General features: G+C 41.3%; 1 protein-coding gene across 1 annotated transcript in view; it reads right to left on the bottom strand.

Annotated features, from left to right (window-relative positions):
* LOC121543035 (glutamate receptor ionotropic, kainate 2-like) overlaps positions 1-21,787 on the bottom strand; it is a 151,108-nt gene extending 129,321 nt beyond the window's left edge. Inside the window, exons 1-3 of the mRNA XM_045214344.1 lie at positions 21,784-21,787; positions 19,413-19,580; positions 18,116-18,373 (exon numbers count right to left, since the gene is read on the bottom strand). Of these exons, the coding sequence (XP_045070279.1) occupies positions 18,116-18,373; positions 19,413-19,580; positions 21,784-21,787 (430 nt within the window). The remainder of the gene's footprint in view (positions 1-18,115; positions 18,374-19,412; positions 19,581-21,783) is intronic.
* Positions 21,788-27,620: the final 5,833 nt, after the last annotated feature.

Here is a 27,620-nt window from a genome sequence, read left to right as displayed (position 1 = left end):
CTATGTATTGAGCTTACAACTGTCATTATAACTAAGGCCTTAAGGAGTTTTCCCTCAGGGAACACCAATGGCCCACATTCTCTCAGCAATGCCTTTACTAAAACCACATTCTTTGCACTGTGCTTCACTAGATGTTAGACAGACACAACAGACACTACACCAGAAGTGTGCTGCTAACTGATGCTTTCTTCTGTAGCTGCCATGTTGTAAGAACACAATGTGGACTCATTAAAGTTAGTTCCCTGGAACATCTGGCCGTCTGTTGCTATGCATGGCGTAGTCGGCACAATAACATAACAGCTGGTGGTCTTTAATTAACACTGCATGTCACCAACAACACTGTCGTGACAGGTTCAATAAAACAATCTTAAAAGTTTACCGGAATAAAATTGTGAAAGTAGGCTACAAGTACTTTTTTGTCTATTTCTATTTGAAAATTGTTCCTGTTCACTGTAAAAACATCCCATATTAGCAAGATATCTATTTTACTACAGTACCATCAGAGTAATTTGAACCTACTATAAAACAAACAGCACTTGAGAGAAAACCCCCAAAAAACTATCCAGACCAGCAGAATTCAATTGACAGTAACAGAGAAGCAAAAAGTACAACCAAAGTGATTAAAATCGCTTAGAAAATCCAAATGATCACAGCATTTATGAAAATGGCGTTTTGCAAGCTACATCATCACAGCAGTACTTATTAACCCAACGCAGCCAAAGCTGAATTCTCATGGCACTTAGTAGAACGACAGCTAGCGGGCCTCTCTAAACAATCTGTAGCGTGGTAGTGGAGCGAATGATGGGAATGGTGCGGCTGGTGTGTCTGTGTATGTTTTCACTCACACACATGAAATTGAAACAGATTACTGAAGGGGTCCTAGGACTCTAGAGCCAATCACTTCCACTCAACTTGACTCAGTCTCAAGCACACTTAAATGTCTCTCAGCCTAAGCAAACACACACACACACTGCACACATACGCACGGATGGACACACGCTAGGACGTACGTGCGCACACACAAGGGGACACATTCACAACACCCAAATAAATAGAATAGCAAATCAGAAATGCCTTTTCTTCAAATGCCAAATCGTTCCGTAAAAAATTGAATTAAATAAAACAACCCCTTTTTGATTACAACGAGGCAATCAGCCACTCCTCTGTAAACATTTTGCTACACTGGGGTTTAGGCTGACCTTTCAACTAATGCAATGAAAAAAATGTCAGGCAGATATGGGTCAAACCCTCACTCATAACAGAATTACACCCATTTGACACAGTAAATTACCTTTTCCTAAGAAGAGTCATGCGGTGAAATGCTGTTTGTACAATTAAATTATGTTTTTTGTTGTGTTGTTTTTATAAATATATATATATATATTGTTTTGTTCTTTCATGAAATGCAACCATAGGAATTCTCGAAGGGATCCTGGCTGACAGCTATATAGAGGAAAACTGAGTGAAAACTGAGTGATGGCTATAGAGTGGCTATAGAGTGGTGTGGATGGAGCGGCTGGTCGTTGGGTCGTTAAACCTCTCTTTGCTCTTAGGGACTCCCTCCTCTAGTCTACCACCTCCACGGTTGGTCGGTTGCAGTCTGAGGATGTTGTCATGGAAACCGGGCCATAAACATAGAGCCAGGGTGGTTAAACTGTCACTCTCTCCCTCCTGCCATCAATGAAGGAAGGGGGACTGGGGGGAATATTTATAGGAGTAACCCCTCTAACCCTGCACATTGGGCATCCTACCATCTCCATCTCTCCCTCACTACCCAATACAACTCCAGTGTAACATGACTCCCATAACGTTGGGATGTGTGGCTATGAATACTACCACCACAACGCAGGATGTAGATGCCATTGCCATTACAAAGTTGAGCTGTTAGAAGAAGGCCATTATGGGTATTGATTTACTTGTATGCGCTCTGGTTCATGGAGAAACAGCCCAATGAGAAAGCTGTTTCCTGTTCCACTCTGAGGAAACAGCAGGAGGGCAAGGGTGGTGTGAAGGAAACATGGCTTAGAATAGATGGGTCCCTTCTGAGAGAATTAAATGGCAAAATAGGGGTTCTGGTACACTGACTTATCCAATATGTTGGACAATATGTTTTCACACACATAAAAACAGGCAAAGTAAAACAGGCCTACACATTTCCGTGTTTTATAGAGGATTACCTAAACCATTCCAAACATCCCAATCAGGTCTCCTTCCCTCTCACCCTGATATCTTAAACCTATGGCTCGATGAGCACATGCATTTATTCACTATCTATTGGCTCACCCTGTGTCAACCTGCTATGTCCACTAACACCTTCATTAACAGGGTGTTAGGGATCAGCCAGAATCAATGCTTCCCCAACGCTGCCTATCTCACACTGAGCCCTTGGAAACCAGGGCTGTAGAGAACCAGCAGGGCACACTTGTAGTGGGGTAATAATTATCATATAAGCATATTATATATACAGTACCAGTCAAATGTTTGGACACACCTACTCATTCAAGGGTTTTTCTTTATGTTTTACTATTTTCTACATATTAGAATAATAGTGAAGACATCAAAACTATGAAGTGTTAAACAAATCAAAATATATTTTATATTTGAGATTCTTCAACGTAGCCACCCTTTGCCTTGACAACAGCTTTGCACACTCTTGGCATTCTCTCAACCAGCTTCACCTGGAATGCACAACAGTCTTGAAGGAGTTCCCACATATGCTGAGCACTTGTTGGATTATTTTCCTTCACTCTGCGATCCGACTCATCCCAAACCATCTCAATTGGGTTGAGGTCAGGTGATTGTGGAGGCCAGGTCATCTAATGCAGCACCATCACTCTCTTTCTTGGTCAAATAGCCCTTACATAGCCTGGAGGTGTGCTGGGTCATTGTCCTGTTGAAAAACAAATGATAGTCCCACTAAGTGCAAACCAGATGGGACGGCGTATAGCTGCAGAATGCTGTGGTAGCCATGCTGGCTAAGTGTGCCTTGAATTCTAAATAAATCACAGACAGTGTCACCAGCAAAGCACCCCCACACCATCACACCTCCTCCTCCATGCTTCACGGTGGGAACCACACATGCGGAGATAATCCGTTCACCTACTCTGCGTCTCACAAAGACACGGCGGTTGGAACCAAGAATCTCCAATTTGGACTCATCAGACCAAAGGACAGATTTCCACTGGTCTAATGTCCATTGCTCGTGTTTCTTGGCCCAAGCAAGTCTCTTCTTATTATTGGTTTGTTTTAGTAGTGGTTTCTTTACAGCAATTCGACCACGAAGGCCTGATTTCACGCAGTCTCCTCTGAACAGTTGATGTTGAGATGTGTCTGTTAAAAAATATACTTCTCCAATGGGCAAAGAAACTCAAAATGGGTGATGATATTAATTAACAGTAATTTTGATCCGAATGTGCAAATTGTCCAAACAGATCCGCAAGGTAGATGGATTATTTGAAATATGTTATTGGACCATAAACAGATATGGCTCATTAACCTTTACGGACCAAATAATGATGATCCACACTTCTTTGACAATATATATAATAAATTATCAACCCTGCAAGCAATTCAATACTCTAATATTATGGTGGGAGATTATAATACTGTTTTAAATAGCTCAATGGACCGTAAAGGAAATCACACTACAAACTATCACCCTCATGCTCTTAAGGAAATTGTGAATGTCATGGATACATTAGAACTAGTAGATATATGGAGGCTTAAATATCCTGATCTAGTGAGATATACATGGCGGAGACTCAATCAAGCTAGTCGTCTTGACTTCGTTCTTATATCATTCTCGTTGGCACCAAAAGTTTAAAAAGTGTTGATAGGGGACAGAATGCGGTCGGACCATCATATAATTGGCATATACATTACTCTTACTGAATTTCCACATGGGCGAGGATATTAGAAATTAAACAAAGCCTATTGGATGATAACTTGTTTTTAACTAGGACAGAGGAATTTATAACTGATTTTTTCCAACATAACATAGGTACAGCAAATCACCTTATTGTATGGGACACTTTTAAATGTGCCTTTAGTGGCCATGCAATTCAATACTCATCTCGAAAACAAAAGCAATTTGGTCAAAAGAGTCCATACTAACAAAGGAAATAGAAGGTCTAACAGAACAGATAGATATCAATAAAAATAGAGGCTCAGAATAAATTAGAGAGAAAACAAAAAGAAATGGAGAAACTTATTCAAGAAAGATCAAGTGTAATATATTATAAAAAATAAAGCAAACTGGATGGAATATGGGGAAAATGCACCAAATTCTTTTTTAACTTCAACATAGAAATGCTACCAAAAATAATTTACTGAAACTGGTCACCCATGATTCACCAAATGATATTTTGAAAGAGGAAGCAAAGTACTTTAAGCATATGTTTTCATTTCAGTCGCCTCCATCTCCTCTAACTGAAGCTAATTGTAGAGATTTTTTTTCTATTGATAATGTAAAATTAACAGCCATACAGAAATACTAATGTGAAGGTGAAATTACAGAGGAGGAACTTCTGGATGCAATTAAATACTTTAAATTCGGGAAAACACCAGGGTTGGATGGTATACTAGTCGAGGTATGCCAAACCTTTTTTGATATACTCAGAGGACCGTTATTAGCATGTTTTAACCACTCCTATGTAAATGGTAGATTACCAGACACTCAAGAAGAAGGTATGATTTCATTATTACTGAAACAGGATACAAGCGGAAAATATAAAGGCCCCTTACACTTCAGTGTTGTGATGCAAAAATTCTAGCAAAATGTATAGGGCATAGAATTAAAAAGGTATTGTCGGACATTATTCATTCTAATCAGACTTGTTTTTTACATGGACAATACATTGGAGATAATATAAGGCAAGTACTGGAAACAATAGAACACTATGAAAAATCTGTGAAACCAGGCCTGCTATTCATAGCAGACTTTGAAACGGCATTTGATAAAGTACGACTGGGGTTTATATATAAATGCCTGGAGCATTTCAATTTTGGAAAATCTCTTATAAAATGGGTTAAAATCATGTATAGTAACCCTAGGTGTAATATAGTAAATAATGGCTATTTCTCCGAAAGTTTTAAACTGTCAAGAGGAGTGAAACAAGGTTGTCCACTATCGGCATATCTATTTATTATGGCCATCGAAATGTTAGCTTTTAAAATCAGATCCAACAATAATATCAAGGGATTAGAAATCCAGGGCTTAAAAACAAAGGTGTCATTGTACGCTGATGATTCATGTTTTCTTTTAAATCCACAAATTGAATCCCTCCACAGCCTCATAGAGGGTCTAGATACATGTTCTAACCTCTCTGGATTACAACCAAATTATGATAAATGTACTATATAAGGTGAAAAAAATACAATTTTTACATTACCATGTAGTTTACCAATAAAATGGTCTGATGATGATGTGGATATACTCGGAATACATATCCCAAAGGAAATAAATGATCTCACTCCAATACATTTTAACAGAAAGTTAGCAAAAATAGATAAGATCTTGCTACCATGGAAAGGTAAATACGTGTCAATTTGTGGAAAAATCACTCTGATTAACTCTTTAGTATTATCCCAGTTTACCTATTTGCTTATGGTCTTGCCTACGCCTAGTGAACAATTTTTTAAATGTTATGAGAAAGAAATATTATATTTTATTTGGAACGGCAAGCCAGACAAAATTAAACGGGCATATTTATATAATGAATATGAATTCGGAGGACAGAAATTATTAAATATTAAAGCACTAGACCTATCACTAAAAGCTTCAGTCATACAAAAGTAATACTTAAATCCAAACTGGTTCTCTAGCGAATTAGTAAGATTGTCTCACCCAATGTTCAAGAATGGCCTTTTCCCCTTTATTCAGATTACAACCTCTCACTTTGAGTTATTTGAAAAGGAAATAATCTCCCAAATATCACTATTTCTGAAACAAGCCATAGAAAGTTGGTTGCAATTTCAATTTAATCCTCCAGAAACGACAGAACAAATAATGCAACAAATATTGTGGTTAAACTCAAATATACTAATTTATTAAAAAATATTATTTTTTGAAGAAATGTTAAAAAAAAGTATAATATTTGTAAATTATATCATAGGTAGGACTGGTGAAGTTATGTCGCACATGCAGCTAACAAAAACATATGGAAATGTCTGCTCTACCCAAAATTACAACCAAATAATTTCAGCATTACCGCAAAAATGGAAGAGGAAAGTGGAAGGGGGGAAAAGTAAGGAACTTGTCTGTCGGCCCTGCATTAAAGAACATAATTGGGTAAAGATAATTTTGATAAATAAAAAAGTATACCAGTTTCATTTAAGGACCAAAGGATTGACAGCCGTCCCATATAGATTGTAAAATAGTTGGGAAGAGATCTTTGACGTACCGATTCCATGGCATAGTGTTTATTAACTGATACGCAAAACGACGCCGGATTCAAAACTTACAATTTATCAATTTAAATTATTAGACAAAATTCTTGCTACCAATATAATTGTATTTATATGGGGGATACAATCTTCCCAGCTCTGCAGATTTTGCTGCGAAGAGACAGAATCATTAGATCATTTGTTTTGGTACTGTCCATTTGTAGCTTGTTTTTGGACACAGGTCCAGGAATGGCTGAAGGATTGCAATATTTACCTGGAGCTAACCCTGCAGATAGCACTACTGGGTGATCTGAAAAGTCATAGTCATTCGATCAATAATATAATAATACTTTTAGCTTGAATGTTTATTTTCAATTTACAATCTGTAGAAACATTGAGAATAGAAGGGTTCAGAACTTTTGTAAAACATCACAGTACAGTTAAGAATATATGGCAAATAGAAATCCAATATGGATGGTGTTAAGAGATAGATGGGAGGTGTTGAATGGAGTTGAAGGATGGGACTAAAAACAACTAACAACAACTAATAACAACAAGATAACTAATGTAATGCATACTCTGTCCATAATAAGTATATAGGTTATAGGTTGAGAGCTTTTGTGAGAAAGCACAGTTAGAAAGACATGGCATATAGAAGCAAACCGGATGGACATCATGAAAATGATCGGAGAGGTTGAGGGTAGAGGAAGATCAGGAGTAAAAACAAACAAAATAGAATTATTGTCAAATTGACTGTGTCCATAAAATGTATATAGTATGCATAAGCTGGAAGTAGAGGACTAAGCATTGTTGTTAAATAGTTTACTCCAATTAGGGAATGGCTGGTGGTGTTGGAAAATAATAAAGGGAAATATATATTTTTAAAGGATATGTATATATACAGTGGGGAGAACAAGTATTTGATACACAGCCGATTTTGCAGGTTTTCCTACTTACAAAGCATGTATAGGTCTGTAATTTTTATCATAGGTACACTTCAACTGTGAGAGACGGAATCTAAAACAAAAATCCAGAAAATCACATTGTATGATTTTTAAGTAATTAATTTGCATTTTATTGCATGACAGAAGTATTTGATCTCCTACCAACCAGTAAGAATTCCGGCTCTCACAGACCTGTTAGTTTTTCTTTAAGAAGCCCTCCTGTTCTCTACTCATTACCTGTATTAACTGCACCTGTTTGAACTCGTTACCTGTATAAAAGACACCTGTCCACACACTCAATCAAACAGACTCCAACCTCTCCACAATGGCCAAGACCAGAGAGCTGTGTAAGGACATCAGGGATACAATTGTAGACCTGCACAAGGCTGGGATGGGCTACAGGACAATAGGCAAGCAGCTTGGTGAGAAGGCAACAACTGTTGGTGCAATTATTAGAAAATGGAAGAAGTTCAAGATGACGGTCAATCACCCTCGGTCTGGGGCTCCATGCAAGATCTCACCTCGTGGGGCATCAATGATCATGAGGAAGGTGAGGGATCAGCCCAGAACTACACGGCAGGACCTGGTCAATGACCTGAAGAGAGCTGGGACCACAGTCTCAAAGAAAACCATTAGTAACACACTACGCCGTCATGGATTAAAATCCTGCAGCGCACGCAAGGTCCCCCTGCTCAAGCCAGCGCATGTCCAGGCCCGTCTGAAGTTTTGCAATGACCATCTGGATGATCCAGAGGAGGAATGGGAGAAGGTCATGTGGTCAGATGAGACAAAAATATAGCTTTTTGGTCTAAACTCCACTCGCCGTGTTTGGAGGAAGAAGAAGGATGAGTACAACCCCAAGAACACCATCCCAACCGTGAAGCATGGAGGTGGAAACATCATTCTTTGGGGATGCTTTCTGCAAAGGGGACAGGACGACTGCACCGTATTGAGGGGAGGATGGATGGGGCCATGTATCGCGAGATCTTGGCCAACAACCTCCTTCCCTCAGTAAGAGCATTGAAGATGGGTCGTGGCTGGGTCTTCCAGCATGACAACGACCCAAAACACACAGCCAGGGCAACTAAGGAGTGGCTCCGTAAGAAGCATCTCAAGGTCCTGGAGTGGCCTAGCCAGTCTCCAGACCTGAACCCAATAGAAAATATTTGGAGGGAGCTGAAAGTCCATATTGCCCAGCGACAGCCCCGAAACCTGAAGGATCTGGAGAAGGTCTGTATGGAGGAGTGGGCCAAAATCCCTGCTGCAGTGTGTGCAAACCTGGTCAAGACCTACAGGAAACGTATGATCTCTGTAATTGCAAACAAAGGTTTCTGTACAAAATATTAAGCAAATTAATTACTTAAAAATCATACAATGTGATTTTCTGGATTTTTGTTTTAGATTCCGTCTCTCACAGTTGAAGTGTACCTATGATAAAAATTACAGACCTCTACATGCTTTGTAAGTAGGAAAACCTGCAAAATCGGCAGTGTATCAAATACTTGTTCTCCCCACTGTATATGTATGTATTTATATGTATGTATGGATATATGTATGTGTATGTATGTATGTATATATATATTTTTTGGTTCCTACATGATTCCATAAGTGTTATTTCATAGTTTTGATGTCTTCACTATAGAAAATAGTCAAAATAAAGAAAGACTCTTGAATGAGTAGGTGTGTCCAAACTTTTGCAAACTCACATGCAACTTGTAATAAGACTATGCAATTAGCATTTTAACATATTTATCTGACTCCATAAAGATAAGTAAAATATAAAAGCAAGCATTAGGCAATGAGTTGACGTTGACTAGCAAGAATTGGTCTGAGATTTGTCTATATCAAAGGTGTCACGTCTTTTCCCGCTCCTCCTCTCCGGCTCTCGAGGTCGTCAGTTGACTGTTCATTACGCACACCTGCCACCATCGTTACATGCACCTGCGCGGTATTATGAGACTCACCTGGACTCCATCACCTTCCTGATTACCTCCCCTATACAGTGGGGAAAAAAAGTATTTAGTCAGCCACCAATTGTGCAAGTTCTCCCACTTAAAAAGATGAGAGAGGCCTGTCATTTTCATCATAGGTACACGTCAACTATGACAGACAAATTGAGGAAAAAAAATCCAGAAAATCACATTGTAGGATTTTTAATGAATTTATTTGCAAATTATGGTGGAAAATAAGTATTTGGTCACTTACAAAAAAGCAAGATTTCTGGCTCTCACAGACCTGTAACTTCTTCTTTAAGAGGCTCCTCTGTCCTCCACTCGTTACCTGTATTAATGGCACCTGTTTGAACTTGTTATCAGTATAAAAGACACCTGTCCACAACCTCAAAAAGTCACACTCCAAACTCCACTATGGTCAAGACCAAAGAGCTGTCAAAGGACACCAGAAACTAAATTGTAGACCTGCACCAGGCTGGGAAGACTGAATCTGCAATAGGTAAGCAGCTTGGTTGAAGAAATCAACTGTGGGAGCAATTATTAGGAAATGGAAGACATACAAGACCACTGATAATCTCCCTCGATCTGGGGCTCCACGCAAGATCTCACCCCGTGGGGTCAAAATGATCACAAGAACGGTGAGCAAAAATCCCAGAACCACACGGGGGACCTAGTGAATGACCTGCAGAGAGCTGGGACCAAAGTAACAAAGCCTACCATCAGTAACACACTACTCCGCCAGGGACTCAAATCCTGCATTGCCAGACGTGTCCCCCCTGCTTAAGCCAGTACATGTCCAGGCCCGTCTGAAGTTTGGGAGAATGTCATATGGTCAGATGAAACCAAAATAGAACTTTTTGGTAAAAACTCAACTCATCGTGTTTGGAGGACAAAGAATGCTGAGTTGCATCCAAAGAACACCATACCTACTGTGAAGCATGGGGGTGGAATCTTCATGCTTTGGGGCTGTTTTTCTGCAAAGGGACCAGGACGACTGATCCGTGTAAAGGAAAGAATGAATGGGGCCATGTATCGTGAGATTTTGAGTGAAAACCTCCTTCCATCAGCAAGGGCATTGAAGATGAAACGTGGCTGGGTCTTTTAGCATGACAATGATCCCAAACACACCTCCCGGGCAACGAAGGAGTGGCTTCGTAAGAAGCATTTCAAGGTCCTGGAGTGGCCTAGCCAGTCTCCAGATCTCAACCCCATAGAAAATCTTTGGAGGGAGTTGAAAGTCCGTGTTGCCCAGCGACAGCCCCAAAACATCACTGCTCTAGAGGAGATCTGCATGGAGGAATGGGCCAAAATACCAGCACCAGTGTGTGAAAACCTTGTGAAGACTTACGGAAAACGTTTGACCTGTGTCATTGCCAACAAGGGGTATATAACAAAGTATTGAGAAACTTTTGTTATTGACCAAATACTTATTTTCCACCATAATTTGCAAATAAATTCATAAAAAATCCTACAATGTGATTTTCTGTAAAAAAAAATCTCATTTTGTCTGTCATAGTTGACATGTACCTATGATGAAAATTACAGGCCTCTCTCATCTTTTTAAGTGGGAGAACTTGCACAATTGGTGGCTGACTAAATACTTTTTTTCCCCACTGTATATGTCACTCCATTTGGTTCCTTCCCCAAGCGTTATTGATTCTGTTCTTGTGTTTAATGTCTGTACGCTACTTGTGTTTCGTGTTTTGTTGCATGTTCTTTTATTATTAAATTCACTCCCTGTACTTGCTTTCCGACTCCCAGCGTACACGTTATGAAAGGCAGATATTTAATTAACATTGTACAATTAATGGATTCATATAAAAGGCATAAAGCTTAAGTTACAAGGCAATACTGACATTAACAAAGCATACTTCTAGGCATATACAGTTGAAGTTGGAAGTTTACATACACTTAGGTTGGAGTCATTAAAACTCGTTTTTCAACCACTCCACACATTTCTTGTTAACAAACTATAGTTTTGGCAAGTCGGTTAGGACATCTAATTTGTGCATGACACAAGTAATTTTTCCAACAATTGTTTACAGACAGATTATTTCACTTAGAATTCAATGTATCACAATTCCAGTGGGTCAGAAGTTTACATACACTAAGTTGACGGTGCCTTTAAACAGCTTGGAAAATTACAGAAAATGATGGCTTTAGAAGCTTCCGATAGGCTAATTGACATCATTTGAGTCAATTGGAGGTGTACCTGTGGATGTATTTCAAGGCCTACCTTCAAACTCAGTGCCTCTTTGCTTGACATCATGGGAAAATCAAAATAAATCAGCCAAGACCTCAGAAAAAAATGTGTACACCTCCACAAGTCTGGTTCATCCTTGGGAGCAATTTCCAAATGCCTGAAGGTACCACGTTCATCTGTACAAACAATAGTATGCAAGTATAAACACCATGGGACCACGCAGCTGTCATACCGCTCAGGAAGGAGATGCGTTCTGTCTCCTAGAGAGGCGGCAGGTAGCTTAGTGGTTAAGAGCGTTGTGCCAGTAACCGAAAGGTCGCTGGTTCTAATCCCCAAGCCGACTAGGTGAAAAATCTGTCGATGTGCCCTTGAGCAAGGCACTTAACCCTAATTGCTCCTGTAAGTCGCTCTGGATAAGAGCGTCTGCTAAATGACTTAAATGTAGAGATGAACATACTTTGGTGAGAAAAGTGCAAATCAATCCCAGAACAACAGCAAAGATCTTGTGAAGATGCTGGAGGAAACAGGTACAAAAGTATCTATATCCACAGTAAAATAAGTCCTATATCGACATAACCTGAAAAGGCGCTCAGCAAGGAAGAAGCCACTGCTCCAAAACTGCGATAAAAAAGCCTGACTACGGTTTGCAACTGCACATGGGGACAAAGATCATGCTTTTTGGCGAAATGTCCTCTGGTCTGATGAAACAAAATAGAACTGTTTGGCCATAATGACCATCGTTATGTTTGGAGGAAAAAGGGGGTTGCTTGCCAGCCGAAGAACACCATCCCAACCATGAAGCACAGGGGTGGCAGCATCATGCTGTGGGGGTGCTTTGCTGCAGGAGGGTCTGGTGCACTTCACAAAATAGATGGCATCATGAGGAAGGAAAATTATGTGGATATATTGATGCAACATCTCAAGACATCAGTCAGGAAGTTAAAGCTTGGTCGCAAATGGGTCTTCCAAATGGACAATGACCCCAAGCATACTTCCAAAGTTGTGGCAAAATGGCTTAAGGACAACAAAGTCAAGGTATTGGTGTGGCCATCACAAAGCCCTGACCTCAATCCTATAGAAAATGTGTGGGCAGACCTGAAAAAGCGTGTGCGAGCAAGGAGGCCTACAAACCTGACTCAGTTACACCAGCTCTGTCAGGAAGAATGGGCCAAAATTCACCCAACTTATTGTGGGAAGCTTGTGGAAGGCTACCCGAAACGTTTGACCCAAGTTAAACAATTTAAAGGCAATGCTAATTGAGTGTATGTAAACTTCTGACCCACTGGGAATGTGATGAAAGAAATAAAAGCTGAAATAAATCATTCTCCCTACTATTATTCTGACATTTCACATTCTTAAAATAAAGTGGTGATCCTAACTGACCGAAGACAGGGAATTTTTACTAGAATTAAATGTCAGGAATTGTGAAAAGCTGGGTTTAAATGTATTTGGCTAAGGTGTATGTACATTTCCGACTTCAACTGTAGATCCTAAAGTTAACTTAGAAGACAAAGCATGAACAAAGAGATGCCCATTAGTCCAGAGTCATAGAAGCCTAGGATATGAGAATTGATCATACAACCTTCCTTCATGGACTGGATACAGGATAAGAGAGAGAACAAAGGCATTTAATTCCATTGATAACATCTGAAGGTGTAACTCTTTCAACTCAAAACCAACCACCATTGACCAATCAAACGATACCAAGTTTACAGTGTAAGCTGTAAAGACCAAGACCAAATCTCCACAGGGTGTCACAGTATGTAATGGCTTGTGTGGGGGATGAGACCAATGTAAATAAGACAGAATTCCTGAGAGGACCATAAATCCCTTTGCATAGAGTAATTTAGAGTTCTCCCTGTAAAGAGATACAAGTTACCACATGCATATAGCTTCAGAGTCCTTTTTAGGGGACAAGTTTCAGATAGATACCAGACATGGATACCATAGTATTATTCTATCACACATTCAATAGTCAGTCCTCTGGATACTGTAACAGAGAGATAAATGTTGGCCCCTCAGAGGGGGAAGGGCTGACTAGTCTCTTGGCATTGTCCTTTGTGCTTTCTTTGTGTTCCTGGACCATTTGCAGCTCCAGGTGACAGAGAGCAGAAATCGGGGCCGAGCCTACAAACACACACACACATACACACACTAGGGTTGAATATTTTCCCCGATTTTACAAATGTTACATTCCGAGAATAAATCACTTTTCTCCCGGGTAACCCGGTATTTCTAGTCCAAAACGGAAGTGTCATTCAAAAGCATTATAAAGCATATAAATACTGTATGTCTGGATTTGATTGGAGCTTTGATCAGTATGAAAATTCAAACCCGATGCTACCTGAGCCTGATGAGCCATATATTAAATACATTTTATGAGCCATACATTAACGACATTTAATGAGCCCAAGCTCAAAAAAGCCCAAATGATTGTGTCATTATCCAATACATATATGATATAGGCTACAGCACATTACGCACGACAGAAAAACATAAAACCCCATAGATGTAACTAGCTATATGCTCTCTTGGGTAAATAAACGACACTAGCTCCAGTAGGCTAATCTTTTTGAGTGTGAACTGTATTACTGTACTGTATTGTATTATACTGTATTACAGTGCCTTTTTCCTATTTTGTTGCATTACAACCTGTAATTTAAATGGATTTTTATTTGAATTTCATGTAATGGACATACACAAAATAGTCAAAATTGGTGAAGTGAAATTTTAAAAATAACTTATTTAAAAAGATTCTAAAGAAATAAATAACGCAAAAGTGGTGCATGCATATGTATTCACCCCCTTTCCTATGAAGCCCCTAAATAAGATCTGGTGCAACCAATTACCTTCAGAAGTCACATAATTAGTTAAATAAAGTCCACCTGTGTGCAATCTAAGTGTCACATGATCTCAGTATATATACACCTGTTCTGAAAGGCCCCAGAGTCTGCAACACCACTAAGCAAGGGGCACCACCAAGCAAGCGGCACCATGAAGACCAAGGAGCTCAGGGACAAAGTTGTGGAGAAGTACAGGGTTGGGTTGGATTATAAAAAAATATCAGAAACTTTGAACATCCCACGGAGCACCATTAAATCCATTATTAAATTAATTGAAAGAATATGGCACCACAACAAACCTGCCAAGAGAGGGCCGCCCACCAAAACTCATGGACCAGGCAAGGAGAGCATTCATCAGAGAGGCAACTAAGAGACCAAAGATAACCCTGAAGGAGCTGCAATGCTCCACAGCGGAGATTGGAGTATCTGTCCATAGAACCACTTTAAGCCATACACTCCACAGAGCTGGGCTTTACGGAAGAGTGTCAAGAAAAATGCCATTGCTTAAAGAAAAAAATAAGCAAACACGTATGGTGTTCGCCAAAAGGCATGTGGGAGACTCCCCAAACATATGGAAGAAGGTACTCTGGTCAGATGAGACAAAAATTTAGCTTTTTGGCCATCAAGGAAAACGCTATGTCTGGCGCAAACCCAACACCTCTCATCACCCCAAGAACACCATCCCCACAGTGAAGCATGGTGGTGGCAGCATCATGCTGTGGGGATGTTTTTCATCGGCAGGGACTGGGAAACTGGTCAGAATTGAAGGAATGATGGATGGCGCTAAATACAGGGAATTCTTCAGGAAAACCTGTTTCAGTCTTCCAGAGATTTGAGACTGGGACGGAGGTTCACCTTCCAGCAGAACAATGACCCTAAGCATAGTGCTAAAGCAACACTTGAGTGGTTTAAGGGGAAACATTTAAATGTCTTGGAATGGCTTAGTCAAAGCCCAGACCTCAATCCAATTGAGAATCTGTGGTATGACTTAAAGATTGCTGTACACCAGCAGAACCCATCCAACTTGAAGGAGCTGGAGCAGTTTTGCCTTGAAGAACGGGCAAAAATCCCAGTGGCTAGATGTGCCAAGCTTATAGAGACATACCCCAAGAGACTTGCAGCTGAAATTGCTGCAAAAGGTGGCTCTACCAAGTATTGACTTTGGGGGGTGAATAGTTATGCACGCTCAAGTTTTTATTAATTTTTTTGTCTAATTTCTTGTTTGTTTCACAATAAAAAATATTTTGCATCTTCAAAGTGGTAGGCATGTTGTGTAGTCCTGTGTAGCTCAGTTGGTAGAGCATGGCGTAGAGCACGGGGGACCAGTATGAAAAAAAAATTATGCACTCACTAACTGTAAGTCGCTCTGGATAAGAGCGTCTGCTAAATGACAAAAATAATAAAAAATAATACAAACCCCCAAAAAATTCATTTTAATTCCAGGTTGTAAGGCAACAAGATATGAAAAATGCCAAGGGGGGTTAATCATTTCGCAAGACACTGTATATGGATTAGAATTACGCACATTGTTCAAACCATGATAAAGAAGAAGAGAACATGAGATTCTGGTGCAGCAAATGCGGCCTACAAAGTTACAAGTATAGGCTAGCGAATTTGATTTTAATTTTGAAATATAATAGGGCCTATTTGTATAATTAATAGGCTGACAAATATATCACTTTCATAATATTTCCCATAATGTTATTAGCCTACCTCTTCTTTCTCTCTCTATTGTTGCTTCATTCCTTCCTCACTTTCTACAGTGAAGTTTCGTTGTCCTTACCTTCATCATTCTAATGACCTCCTTAAATAATATAGGACTAGAATTAGATGCAAAAGGCTTTCTCTTCTCTTCACGAAGATTGAATGGTTATGGGTCTGATTAAATAATTGCTATAGCCTACCGCCATCACGCATGCGCAAAAGAAAAGGCTATAAGTTAGAAGCTTATTATGCAGAACCCATAATTAATTAGCTAAATATAAGGCTAATACTGTATTGAATGTATTACCTGAAAGAGGTAGGCTAGGGCATCTATATATAGGGCTATATATCAATCTAGAACAGGATGCTCTATTTTGGATGCAATTTGAATGGAGTTGATGGAGAGAGAGAAAGACTGCGAGAGTACTCGCGCATGCACTGATTTAAAGCAACAATATTCGAGTGATAGGCTGTTTTAAAACGGCAATAAAGACAAATATCTTTACAATTAAAAAACAAGGTGACCCCGAAAGGCAGATGGAGATGGATAAATTAGACGCGCATTCGGTCTATATATTACTGTAGCATAGACTATGCTGCAGCAAATGTAGGCCTACAGTACCTGTCAAAAGAAAATAAGTTACCATATTGAGATGATAGGTCTACATGCATTGTGAACTGATCTCCATACTGAGATGGGCTGTCTGTCCCCACACTGAGCATTGATTCTTCATGCAGAGGCAGCAGAGAAGCCAGATTTAGACATCACACATAATTTAACAGTTCCATTTTACACCATGCTGTTCATATAAATAATTTAATATAATTTACCGGTTTCTCACAGTTATTTATCATGGGAAAAGGGAGTGGTTTTGGGCGGTAAATCCCAGTAAATCTCGGTAACCGGGTTCCCGCCATTCAAGCCTAACACACACACACCACACACACACACACACACACACACACACACACACACACACACACACACACACACACACACACACACACACACACACACATATTGGTTTATTGAAAAGCCTACTGTACATAACCTTCATTTCAATGCAATGCCTTTCTCAATATCTAAAATATGAATTATTAGCTACAGGATGAACATATTGAAACCTGTAACCTTTAATTTGTCAAAAAAACGTAGTTGTTTTGGACATTCTTCTCTGGTTTTCTGTTGTAGTTTTTTGGGAAATAGATTTCAACTGAATTAAATCGAAAGCGAAATGGGTTAAGTGATAAAATACTGGCCAATGGAGCCCCAGTGTGTTTCTGAAAGCATGTGTTGAGCCTGGACACACACACACACACACACACACTCATCCTGTCCTGAGGCTGGCTCCTTCCTCGACCCCTGGCATATGGCACATGTACCCTGCCCGCTGAGACGTTTGGTGCCTGCTGTTTTAACACTGGAACACTGGCCATCTGGGGACGAATGGGGGGGTAGGGCTACAGGGCTACTCTACTGTACAGGACTATAATCATAGTCTATATTATAGACTTACCTCGCACCTACCCTCGGTGAAGGTGGACAAGCCTTTTGGGTCTTTTGATATTGTTATTTAGCAGATTCCTTTATCCAAAGGGACTTACAGAACTGTCGACAATGATGGACATATATTTAGTATATGTGTCCCATCCGGGTATGGAACCCACAACCCTTATGATGCCAGGCCAGTACCATGCTCTGTCTAACTCTCTAAGCTGTTTAAATCACTGTGAGAAAAAGTAGGACTGATGGAAGGTGTGAGGTACAGTACAATAAGTGATCAGTGACTGAACCTGTTCTGTGGTCATAGACCACTGTGACTGAACCTGTTCTGTGGTCATAGACCACTGTGACTGAACCTGTTCTGTGGTCATAGACCACTGTGAATGAACCTGTTCTGTGGTCATAGACCACTGTGAATGTGAAGGTATGAGTCAGAGAACTACAATGAGGTGGTTCCAAGCCTGTTCTATTCATTCTATTTCTATGCTGTGAGGTATAGTGGGTGGACAGACGGGAAGTGAGCCTTGCTGTGTTGTCGTCATTGACCATGAAGATGTGAGGTAAGTGGCCGGGGGTCTTACCTGTGCTGTCATCATAGACAACGGTGACCGTCTTCCACTTGAAGAAGTGAACCAGGTCCAGAATGGCCCGGCTGAGAGAGGTGAAGTCTGGGTAGAGGCTGACGTAGAAGGAGTCCCTGTTGTCAGACACCTGGTGCTTCCATTTGGTCTGGATGTGGGGCACGCCAAGCGCGTTACAGATGGACTGGACCGCATTAGCCGACGAGCTGTGGGAGGGGCCAAAGATGGCCGCCACCCCCAGAGATAGTTGGTCGCAGGCTGAGGTAAGGAGACAACGTTCAGTTACATCCTTTATTCAGTGGTTTATTCAGTATTATATGACATGCTAATGTTAGTTACTGGAGGATAAGTAATTGATTTCCCACTCCACTATGGCAAGCTATCCATTCGTATGATTTTGAATGACCATCATGAAGCATATTTGAAAGGAAGCCAGTGACAGTGTAAAATGAATGAGCAAGATCTATACAATGTATGCCTCCATAATATATTAAAAGGTTTGCAACAGTTTGTAACAACAACATGGTGCATTCAAATTACTTAATTTGATAAAAGGAGAAAACGCTTCAATCACAGAAAAATGATATAATGGCCAGTAATCGATAAGACACTTTGGATGCGTATGAAAAACCACCCTTTTCCCTATAGTGTTCTACTTTTGAACAGACCCTTATGGGGCAGCCCTATGGGCCCTGGACAAAAATAGTGCACTTTATCGGAAAAAGGATGCCATTTTAGATGCAGCCTTTGAAATGTCAGGCCTAATGCAACCCAGTAAAATGATAGATTATTGCAGTTTATAAACCTGTCTCCAGGGAGACAACCAGCTCTGTGAATTAGTATTACTGCTGAGTCCTTAGCAGAAGCCAATCAATTGTCTCGGTTTACGTTTCAACTGCACAGACATCAGATGCATCCCAAATAGCACCCTATTCTCATATAGGGTACTACTTTTCAGCAGAGCCCTATGGGCCCTGATCAAAAGTAGTGCACTATAAAGCCTATAGGGAATAGGTTGCTATTTGGGATGCAACCATCCTCTCTCTACGCCTGATTATAATTGTCCCAATCCAACCAATGAACTACGCATGAGCCCACTTTCACTGGGTGGGTGGGAACACACTAACAATGCTAAACAGGATAGGAGAGTCACACAAATAGCAAGCAAACGTCAGATCAATATTTTAAAATTTGACCACTTGTTCTATGAATATTGTTCAGGGGACCAGCACCAGTGATGAATCTACAGCATGTGGGTGTGAATGTAGCTTTCTGAATTGTATTCATAATACTTGACCTTTTCTGGAGGCTTCGAAGCTGTCGTAGATGTTTATCCGTTGGATGTCGTATGTTAGCGTTGTGTTTGGCAGTAGGGTTCTGTTCCTGTTGATTGTGTTTAAAGCAAATTTAAAGGCTAGTTCCTCAGCACCTGACGGCCCCGACTCAATGGACTCGAATATTCCTCCTGAAAACAAACAGATAGACAACAGACAGTTGGTTAGTACAGTAATTGAACGAAGTGGTTAATAAAATCAGATTTAATGAAGAGAGAGGATTGTTCTTGACTCATTTCTAGTTGCATACATACTTGTGTGTGATTATGCTGTTCTGTCTTGTACTCATAATTCAACAATCTCCTAATTTAAATAGAAAGGTTAGTCAAATACAATTCACAAGATATAGAAAATATTGAAAATATACAGTAATTCCATCAAGTCCATCGATACAATGAAAATGAGACTGATAATTTGCACATCACATCAGCTGGGGGTACTTTTTTACTCAGGCTATGGGGGTACTTTTAACACTGACACGTGATTGAAGCAAAAGCTTTCAGACACTTTAAGGCTTGGACAGTTTCCAACAGGAATCTGATCCAGGGGGATGTACTACTGTAAGAGAAACTCCTGTTATGTACTGTAGAGTGATGCACTCTCTTCAGAAAGTCTGGAGTGGAAAGTATGTTTAAAAGTGCCGGCTGTATAGCCAACGGCCCTCCGGTGAATTCATCTGACAGCCAGCAGATGAATGGCTGCCGGAGAGGCTTGGGAGGGGAGGGGGTGGAACTCTTAGATCAATGTGCCCTGATTGGCCGGCGGATCAATCAATCAAGCCCTTGGGGAGCGCTGGAGCACAACGGCAGGAGATTGAAGTGTTTTGTTTGGGTTAGCCCCTTGGCCTGCCCCGTTGGCTCACAGTCTGTCTGTCTGTCTGTCTGTCAGAGGAAGCCGTCAGTAAATTCTATGGTTTATTTACTCCTACTGTAGAACTCCAAAAGCAGTAACTAAACAGAGGACCGGGCCACTTGCAGAAGCAGCAACAAGACACGACTCAGAAAGGTTTCTCTCCTCTCTCTCATTAGTATTCTTCTCGTGGGAGAGCTCTATTTTGCATGCCATAATGAGTTGGAGGGAATTAATAAGCATCAGTTAATCGGGATGTACTATAATTGGAAGCCTGAGCGTTCGGAATCGGTCCGTTCACATGACAGAAGCACCGTTTCTTGCTGAGAAGAGAATGTCTCTGTGGCTCAATTGAAAGAAAGAGGAGAGAAGAGAAGCGAGTGAATGACTAAACGACCATGTGAATGTGAAAGAAGAAGATGAATCAGACTGGACAGATTCATGCGAAGACATGACGGAGGGAGTAGGTGGATGAATATGAATATGTGTAATGTGTAACTCCTTTGTACTATAGGTTACGATAAGTATGCATTGACATGAAAAATGTGAGCAATGTATAAAGCAGATTGAACTGAAGGTCAATGTATGAGAACCATACATACTGATGAATTGAATGAAGTGGTATAGGTATGGTATAGGTGGGTGAAAGGTTAACTCTATGAAGTTGAATATGAATGGTATAATACGATTACAAGGGAGAATGAATGTATGGATAGGTACAGGTGTGTGTGTAGTGTGAATATGACAATGCGGAAGCTAGTCTCCCGAGTGGCGCATTGGTCTAAGGCACTGCATCGCAGTGCTAGCTGTGCCACTAGAGATCCTGGTTCGAATCCAGGCTCTGTCGTAGCCGGCCGCGACTGGGAGACCCATGGGGTGGCGTATAATTGGCCCTGTGTCGTCCAGGGTAGGGGAGGGAATGGCCGGCAGGGATGTAGCTCAGTTGGTAGAGCATGGCGTTTGCAATGCCAGCTTTCACAATACCTGATGTAGAAGAAATAGGAGCAAAATCACCATAATATTGATCCCCAAAACACTCAAGTCAGAGGTCACAAAGGGTCATGGGCTTTGAGACACTGTTGGAGACAGGGACACGAGCGTAGAGGGTGTGTGTGTGTGTGTGTGTGTGTGTTGAACCAAGAAGGATATCCCCTCCATACGCTATAAAGACCGGTTCAGCACAGCAATCAGTCAGGAGAGAATTACATCAACACTTCATAAATCTGGGGAAATCACATTAACAGACACAAACTAACCACAGTGCTGCACTCACCCCAACATGACTACTCCGACCAATCACAGAGAGTTTACAGAGCCGTGTGGCCCAACCTAGCCAAACAGATCTTCTTGAGCTCTGTCCCAGAACAGATCACAAACCAAAATCTCAAGCAATAGTTTGTCACAAAAAACATGTACCTTGGTTTGAGTGGCCACAACTGAAGGCTGTATCCTGCTGCTGTTGGCACCATGATATTGTAGACCTACCCATGGTAACTCTGAAGCCAAGGGGCTGTATGTACCAAGCATCTAAGAGTGCTTATTCAAGATCAGTTTAGGCTAGATCACAATAAATAAGATTACAGATAAACACTCCTGCTCTGAGACACTTGATGAATGGATCAGTGTGGGCACTGGAGAATGCCCTGTCCCTCTCAGCTGGTGACATGTGTTCTGTGATCAGACTACTGTGTCTTCCTCAGCCCATACATCCATCAAAACCCATCACTATTAACACCCCTAATTAATGATCAATGGGGTCTTCAGCATCCCTGAATTATTAATCTGACAAGGATACCAGCGCCACGATCAATGTTATCACACCATCCACATCTTTCTGTGCCAAGAAGGGAGTGTATAGCCTAATTTAAATCTCAGTAAGTATGTTTGGCCACATCATAAGGCAGCATACTGACAGACATGTGGACAAAGGAGAAATCATAATTCTCTTGCTGCAATATGAAAACCAAATAGAGATGAATGATAGTGAAATTCATATTTCTTAGCTGATCAATCAGCTTTGATAGGAAACCACTGAGTTCTCCAAAAGCTGATCAATATTGTCATTGAGTTGCCTCAAACCAAATATTGGTAATATAATTCCTGCATCACAATGAGTCTGCACCAGAGGAGTCTGGAGGCTGTTAGGAGGAGCTATAGGTAGAAAGGTTCATTGTAATGGCTGGAATGGATTAAATGGAATGGTATCAAACACATCAAACGTGGAAACCACTTTTGACTCTGTTCCAATAATTCCATTCCAGCCATTACAATGAGCCTGTCCTCCTATAGCTCCTCCCACCTGCCTCCTCTGGTCTGCACCTTTTCTGTTCCTTTAGAAGAGATGCATCAGCATCAACTCCTGTAGAGTAAGTCAGTCTTAACCTTGGGCCAAACTGATACTACTTTGGAATGTCAATATACTGTATACTGAACAAAAAATATAAATGCAACATGCAACAATTTCAAAGATTTGACAGAGTTGCAGTTCATATAAGGAAATTAGTCAATTGAAATAAATTCATTAGACCCTAATCTATGGATTTCACATGATTGGGAATACAGATTGTTGGTCACAGATACCTTAAAAAAAAGGTAGATCAGACCACCATTTGCCTCATGCAGTGCGACACATCTTCTTCATAGAGTTGATCACGCTGTTGATTGTGGCCTGTGGAATGTTGTCCCCCTCCTCTTCAATCGCTGTTAGAAGTTGCTGGATATTGGCGGGAACTAGAACAAACTGTCGAACATGTCGATCCAGAGCATCCCAAACATGGTCAATGTCTGGTGAGTATACAGGCCATGGAAGAACTGGGACATTTTCAGCTTCCAGGAATTGTGTATAGATCCTTGCGACATGGGGCCGTGCATTATCATGCTGAAACATGAGGTGATGGCGGAGGATGAATGGCACAACAATGGGATCTCATCCCGGTATCTCTGTGCATTCAAATTGCCATAGAATATATGTAATTTTGTTTGTTGTCCGTAGCTTATGTCTGCCCATACCATAACCCCACCGCCACCATGGGGCACTCGACGCCATATTTGTGGTCTGCGGTTGTCAGGCTGGTTGGACATACTATCTCTAAAACGACGCTGAAGATGGCTTATGGTAGAGAAATGAACATTCAATTCTCTGGCAACAACTCTGGTGGGCATTCCTGCAGTCAGCATGCCAATTGCACGCTCCCTCTAAACTTAAGACATCTGTGGCATTGTGTTGTGTGACAAAACTGCACATTTTATTGTGGCCTTTTTTTGTCCCCAGCACAAGGTCCACCTGTGTAATGATCAAGCAGTTTAAACAGCTTCTTGATATGCCACACCTGTCAGGTGGATGCATTATCTTGGCAAAGGAGAAATGCTCATTAACGGGTATATAAACACATTTGTGCACACAATTTCTTTTATTTCAGCTCATGAAACATGGACCAACACATGTTGCGTTTATATTTTTGTTCAGTTTACAATCAACGGGCTCTGTCAAAGCCAGCCATCTCCTGCAGCCTAATCTAACGTAGCATGCGTAAAATAAACACCTGAGCGTGGTCCCCACATCCGGTTTTCAGGGGAAAAAGGAAGCTAGGTTGAAGATACTGTTGCCCTGAAAACTGGATGTTGCCGATTTTTCTGAGACCCCGCTGAGTGTGCCTGCAGCCAAATACAATTATGACAAAGGCACAGGCTGCGTACAGGGAGAAGATAGATAGTGCTTATCCTGCAAGTTTAGGGTGACCAGAATGTTAAACTGACACAACCAAAAAGTTGCTATAAGAATAAGTGCATTAGCATTGTAATACGAAATAAGTCTAGACCTGATTCTCACTGAAGGCTTAGAATGGACTTAGCCTCAATCACCCTCAATAAGTGAGTCTGAAATAGCACACTAATCCCTATACCAACACTCTATTTCCATAGGGCTCTGATCAAAAGTAGTATACAGTGAGGGAAAAAAGTATTTGATCCCCTGCTGATTTTGTACGTTTGCCCACTGACAAAGACATGATCAGTCTATTTTCTTCAGTCTTATTTGAACAGTGAGAGACAGAATAACAACAGCAAAAATCCTGAAAAACGCATGTCAAAAATGTTATAAATAGATTTACATTTTAATGAGAGAAATAAGTATTTGACCCCTCTGCAAAACATGACTTAGTACTTGGTGGCAAAACCCTTGTTGGCAATCACAGAGGTCACACGTTTCTTGTAGTTGGCCACCAGCTTTGCACACATCTCAGGAGGGATTTTGTCCCACTCCTCTTTGCAGATCTTCTCCAAGTCATTAAGGTTTTGAGGCTGACGTTTGGCAACATGAACCTTCAGCTCCCTCCACAGATTTTCTATGGGATTAAGGTCTGGAGACTGGCTTGGCCGTGTGTTTTGGGTCATTGTCATGCTGGAATACCCATCCACAACCCATTTTCAATGCCCTGGCTGAGGGAAGGAGGTTCTCACCCAAGATTTGACGGTACATGGCCCCGTCCATCGTCCCGTTGATGCGGTGAAGTTGTCCTGTCCCCTTAGCAGAAAAACACCCCCAAAGCATAATGTTTCCACCTCCATGTTTGACGGTGTAGATGGTGTTCTTGGGGTCATAGGCAGCATTCCTCCTCCTCCAAACACGGCGAGTTGAGTTGATGCCAAAGAGCTCGATTTTGGTCTCATCTGACCATAACACTTTCACCCAGTTCTCCTCTGAATCATTCAGATGTTCATTGGCAAACTTCAGACGGGCCTGTATATGTGCTTTCTTGAGCAGGGGGACCTTGCGGGCGCTGCAGGATTTCAGTCCTTCACGGCATAGTGTGTTACCAATTGTTTTCTTGGTGACTATGGTCCCAGCTGCCTTGAGATCATTGACAAGATCCTACCGTGTAGTTCTGGGCTGATTCCTCACCGTTCTCATGATCCTTGCAACTCCACGAGGTGAGATCTTGCATGGAGCCCCAGGCCGAGGGAGATAGACAGACTTTTGTGTTTCTTCCATTTGCGAATAATCGCACCAACTGTTGTCACCTTCTCACCAAGCTGCTTGGCGATGGTCTTGTAGCCCATTCCAGCCTTGTGTAGGTCTACAATCTTGTCCCTGACATCCTTGGAGAGCTCTTTGGTCTTGGCCATTGTGGAGAGTTTGGAATCTGATTGATAGATTGCTTCTGTGGACAGGTGTCTTTTATACAGGTAACAAGCTGAGATTAGAAGCACTCCCTTTAAGAGTGTGCTCCTAATCTCAGCTCGTTACCTGTATAAAAGACACCTGGGAGCCAGAAATCTTTCTGATTGAGAGGGGGTCAAATACTTATTTCCCTCATTAAAGTGCAAATCAATTTATAACATTTTTTACATGCGTTTTTCTGGATGTTTTTGTTGTTATTCTGTCTCTCACTGTTCAAATAAACCTACCATTAAAGTTATAGACTGATCATTTCTTTGTCAGTGGGCAAACGTACAAAATCAGCAGGGGATCAAATACTTTTTCCCTCACTGTACTAGATGGGGGATAGGCCATATAATTTCAGAGTTTTGATACTCTTCTGTACCAAAGCTTGTTTTTTAAATCTGTTTTTCCTATAAAAGCTCAGCTTTGTCCAGTTGAGGATAAAATGAATGCATCACCATCAGTACATTAATTTTAAGCAACATTTAATTTCCTTTTGTTTGGTTGAACTCATGAGAAATAAAAACACACTCCATTTAAAAGTAGTCTGTTTTCTTTTTTTAATACTCTGACTCTGCCTTCTGCCGGTCTGAAATCAATTGCTACACTTGCTGCTATCTTGGCAAGCGTGTGTGTGCCTGTCGGGCTGCGGAGAGGAGCGGAGAGCCGGAGAGGCTATCTTTGATGAATGCGCTCAGTAATCCAGTCAATTGGTAGCATTAATAATGTTTGGTTTGCTAAAATAGTGACTATAGCCGCCCAACGCTTGCTGCTTCTGGGCTGTGGGGCCCTGCACACGTTGAGCTGAGGGACTCAACAAGACTACAGGCTTTAAAGCTCTGCACAACACACATAGTTCAAAGATACAGAGTGACAGAGACAGGGGGAATTAAAATATGTGTGTGTGTGAGTGTGTGTTTGGTTTCTGACTCACGTTGATGTTATCACGAGTTGCAACACTGGACTTTTTACAGCTTAGCAAATGTGCTCATGAATGATAACAAAAAGTGTTCTGGCAAATATGCAGAACTACCCCACAGTGTCACAGGAGTGGCTTCTAACAGTAAAGGACTGCATGGCAAATTGCCAACAAACTATTTCTGCTGAGGTCAAATGGTAGAAGAAGTAAAGGGGTAGAGAAACACCTGGATTTGATTACCATTACTGGTTTACCAACAGGAGAACGTTAAACGTGAAGGTCTTCCAGTGAGTGAGTTGCTGTGCCCATGTGTCTTTCAGCCTGATCCCTCTCAGTGACTTGAATAAAGAGCCTGTCTAATCCTCACACACACTCAGGGCTGTGACCGAAAACCAGGAAACGCCTAACGCCACTCTCCTCTCAGACTGGTCATGACAGGCCAACCAGAGTAAAGGTGAAACATCATCTATCTCAATTTCCTCTCAGAGAAAAAACACAGAGGGGAAATTAATAGGAAATCCAGCTTCAGTTCATTGCTCATTTTGGTGGAGTGAAAATTATTAATGGGGAAAAATAAGGTAGACCACTATACAGACCCTCGCACACACACACACACACACACACACACACATCCACGTCCTTTCCGTCTCCCTCCGACGTTGACAGTTTGATGGCGATCAGTGTCAGAATAGCAGTGCAGCAGAACGAGAAGTGTAGCATGACGCGCTCCCAGAGCATGTTCCATCTTTATCACAGCTGGGGTGTAACAGTGAGGGAGGGAGGGAGGGAGGGAGGGAGGGAGGGAGGGAGGGAGGCAGGGAGGGAGGGAGGCAGGCAGGCAGGCAGGCAGGCAGGCAGGCAGGCAGGCAGGCAGGCAGGCAGGCAGGCAGGGAGGCAGGCAGGGAGGGAGGCAGGCAGGCAGGGAGGGAGGGAGGGAGGGAGGGAGGGAGGGAGGGAGGGAGGGAGGGAGGGAGGGAGGGAGGGAGGGAGGCCTGTGGAACTGAACTGTCTCACACACCTGAGGTAGTTACACTGCAAAGTAAACATTTTTATTATTTTCAGGCATAAATGTAGATCTTGTTCTAAAACAATGAATGTAAGAAATATATCCTTACAGAGGAAGATGAAACAATACTATCACCAGGAGAGGGACTGCTGTGATTTTAAAATGCCTGTACAACGACTGTGCCCTAAAAATCTGAAATCCTTTGCTATTTATCTGTTATTTTCTCTGCTCTCTGT

This window comes from Coregonus clupeaformis, unplaced genomic scaffold, assembly GCF_020615455.1.
Source record: "Coregonus clupeaformis isolate EN_2021a unplaced genomic scaffold, ASM2061545v1 scaf0239, whole genome shotgun sequence".
NCBI classification, from domain to species: domain Eukaryota; kingdom Metazoa; phylum Chordata; class Actinopteri; order Salmoniformes; family Salmonidae; genus Coregonus; species Coregonus clupeaformis.
The sequence above is the reverse complement of the archived record's forward strand: the minus strand, read 5'-3'. Positions and strand labels throughout refer to the sequence as shown.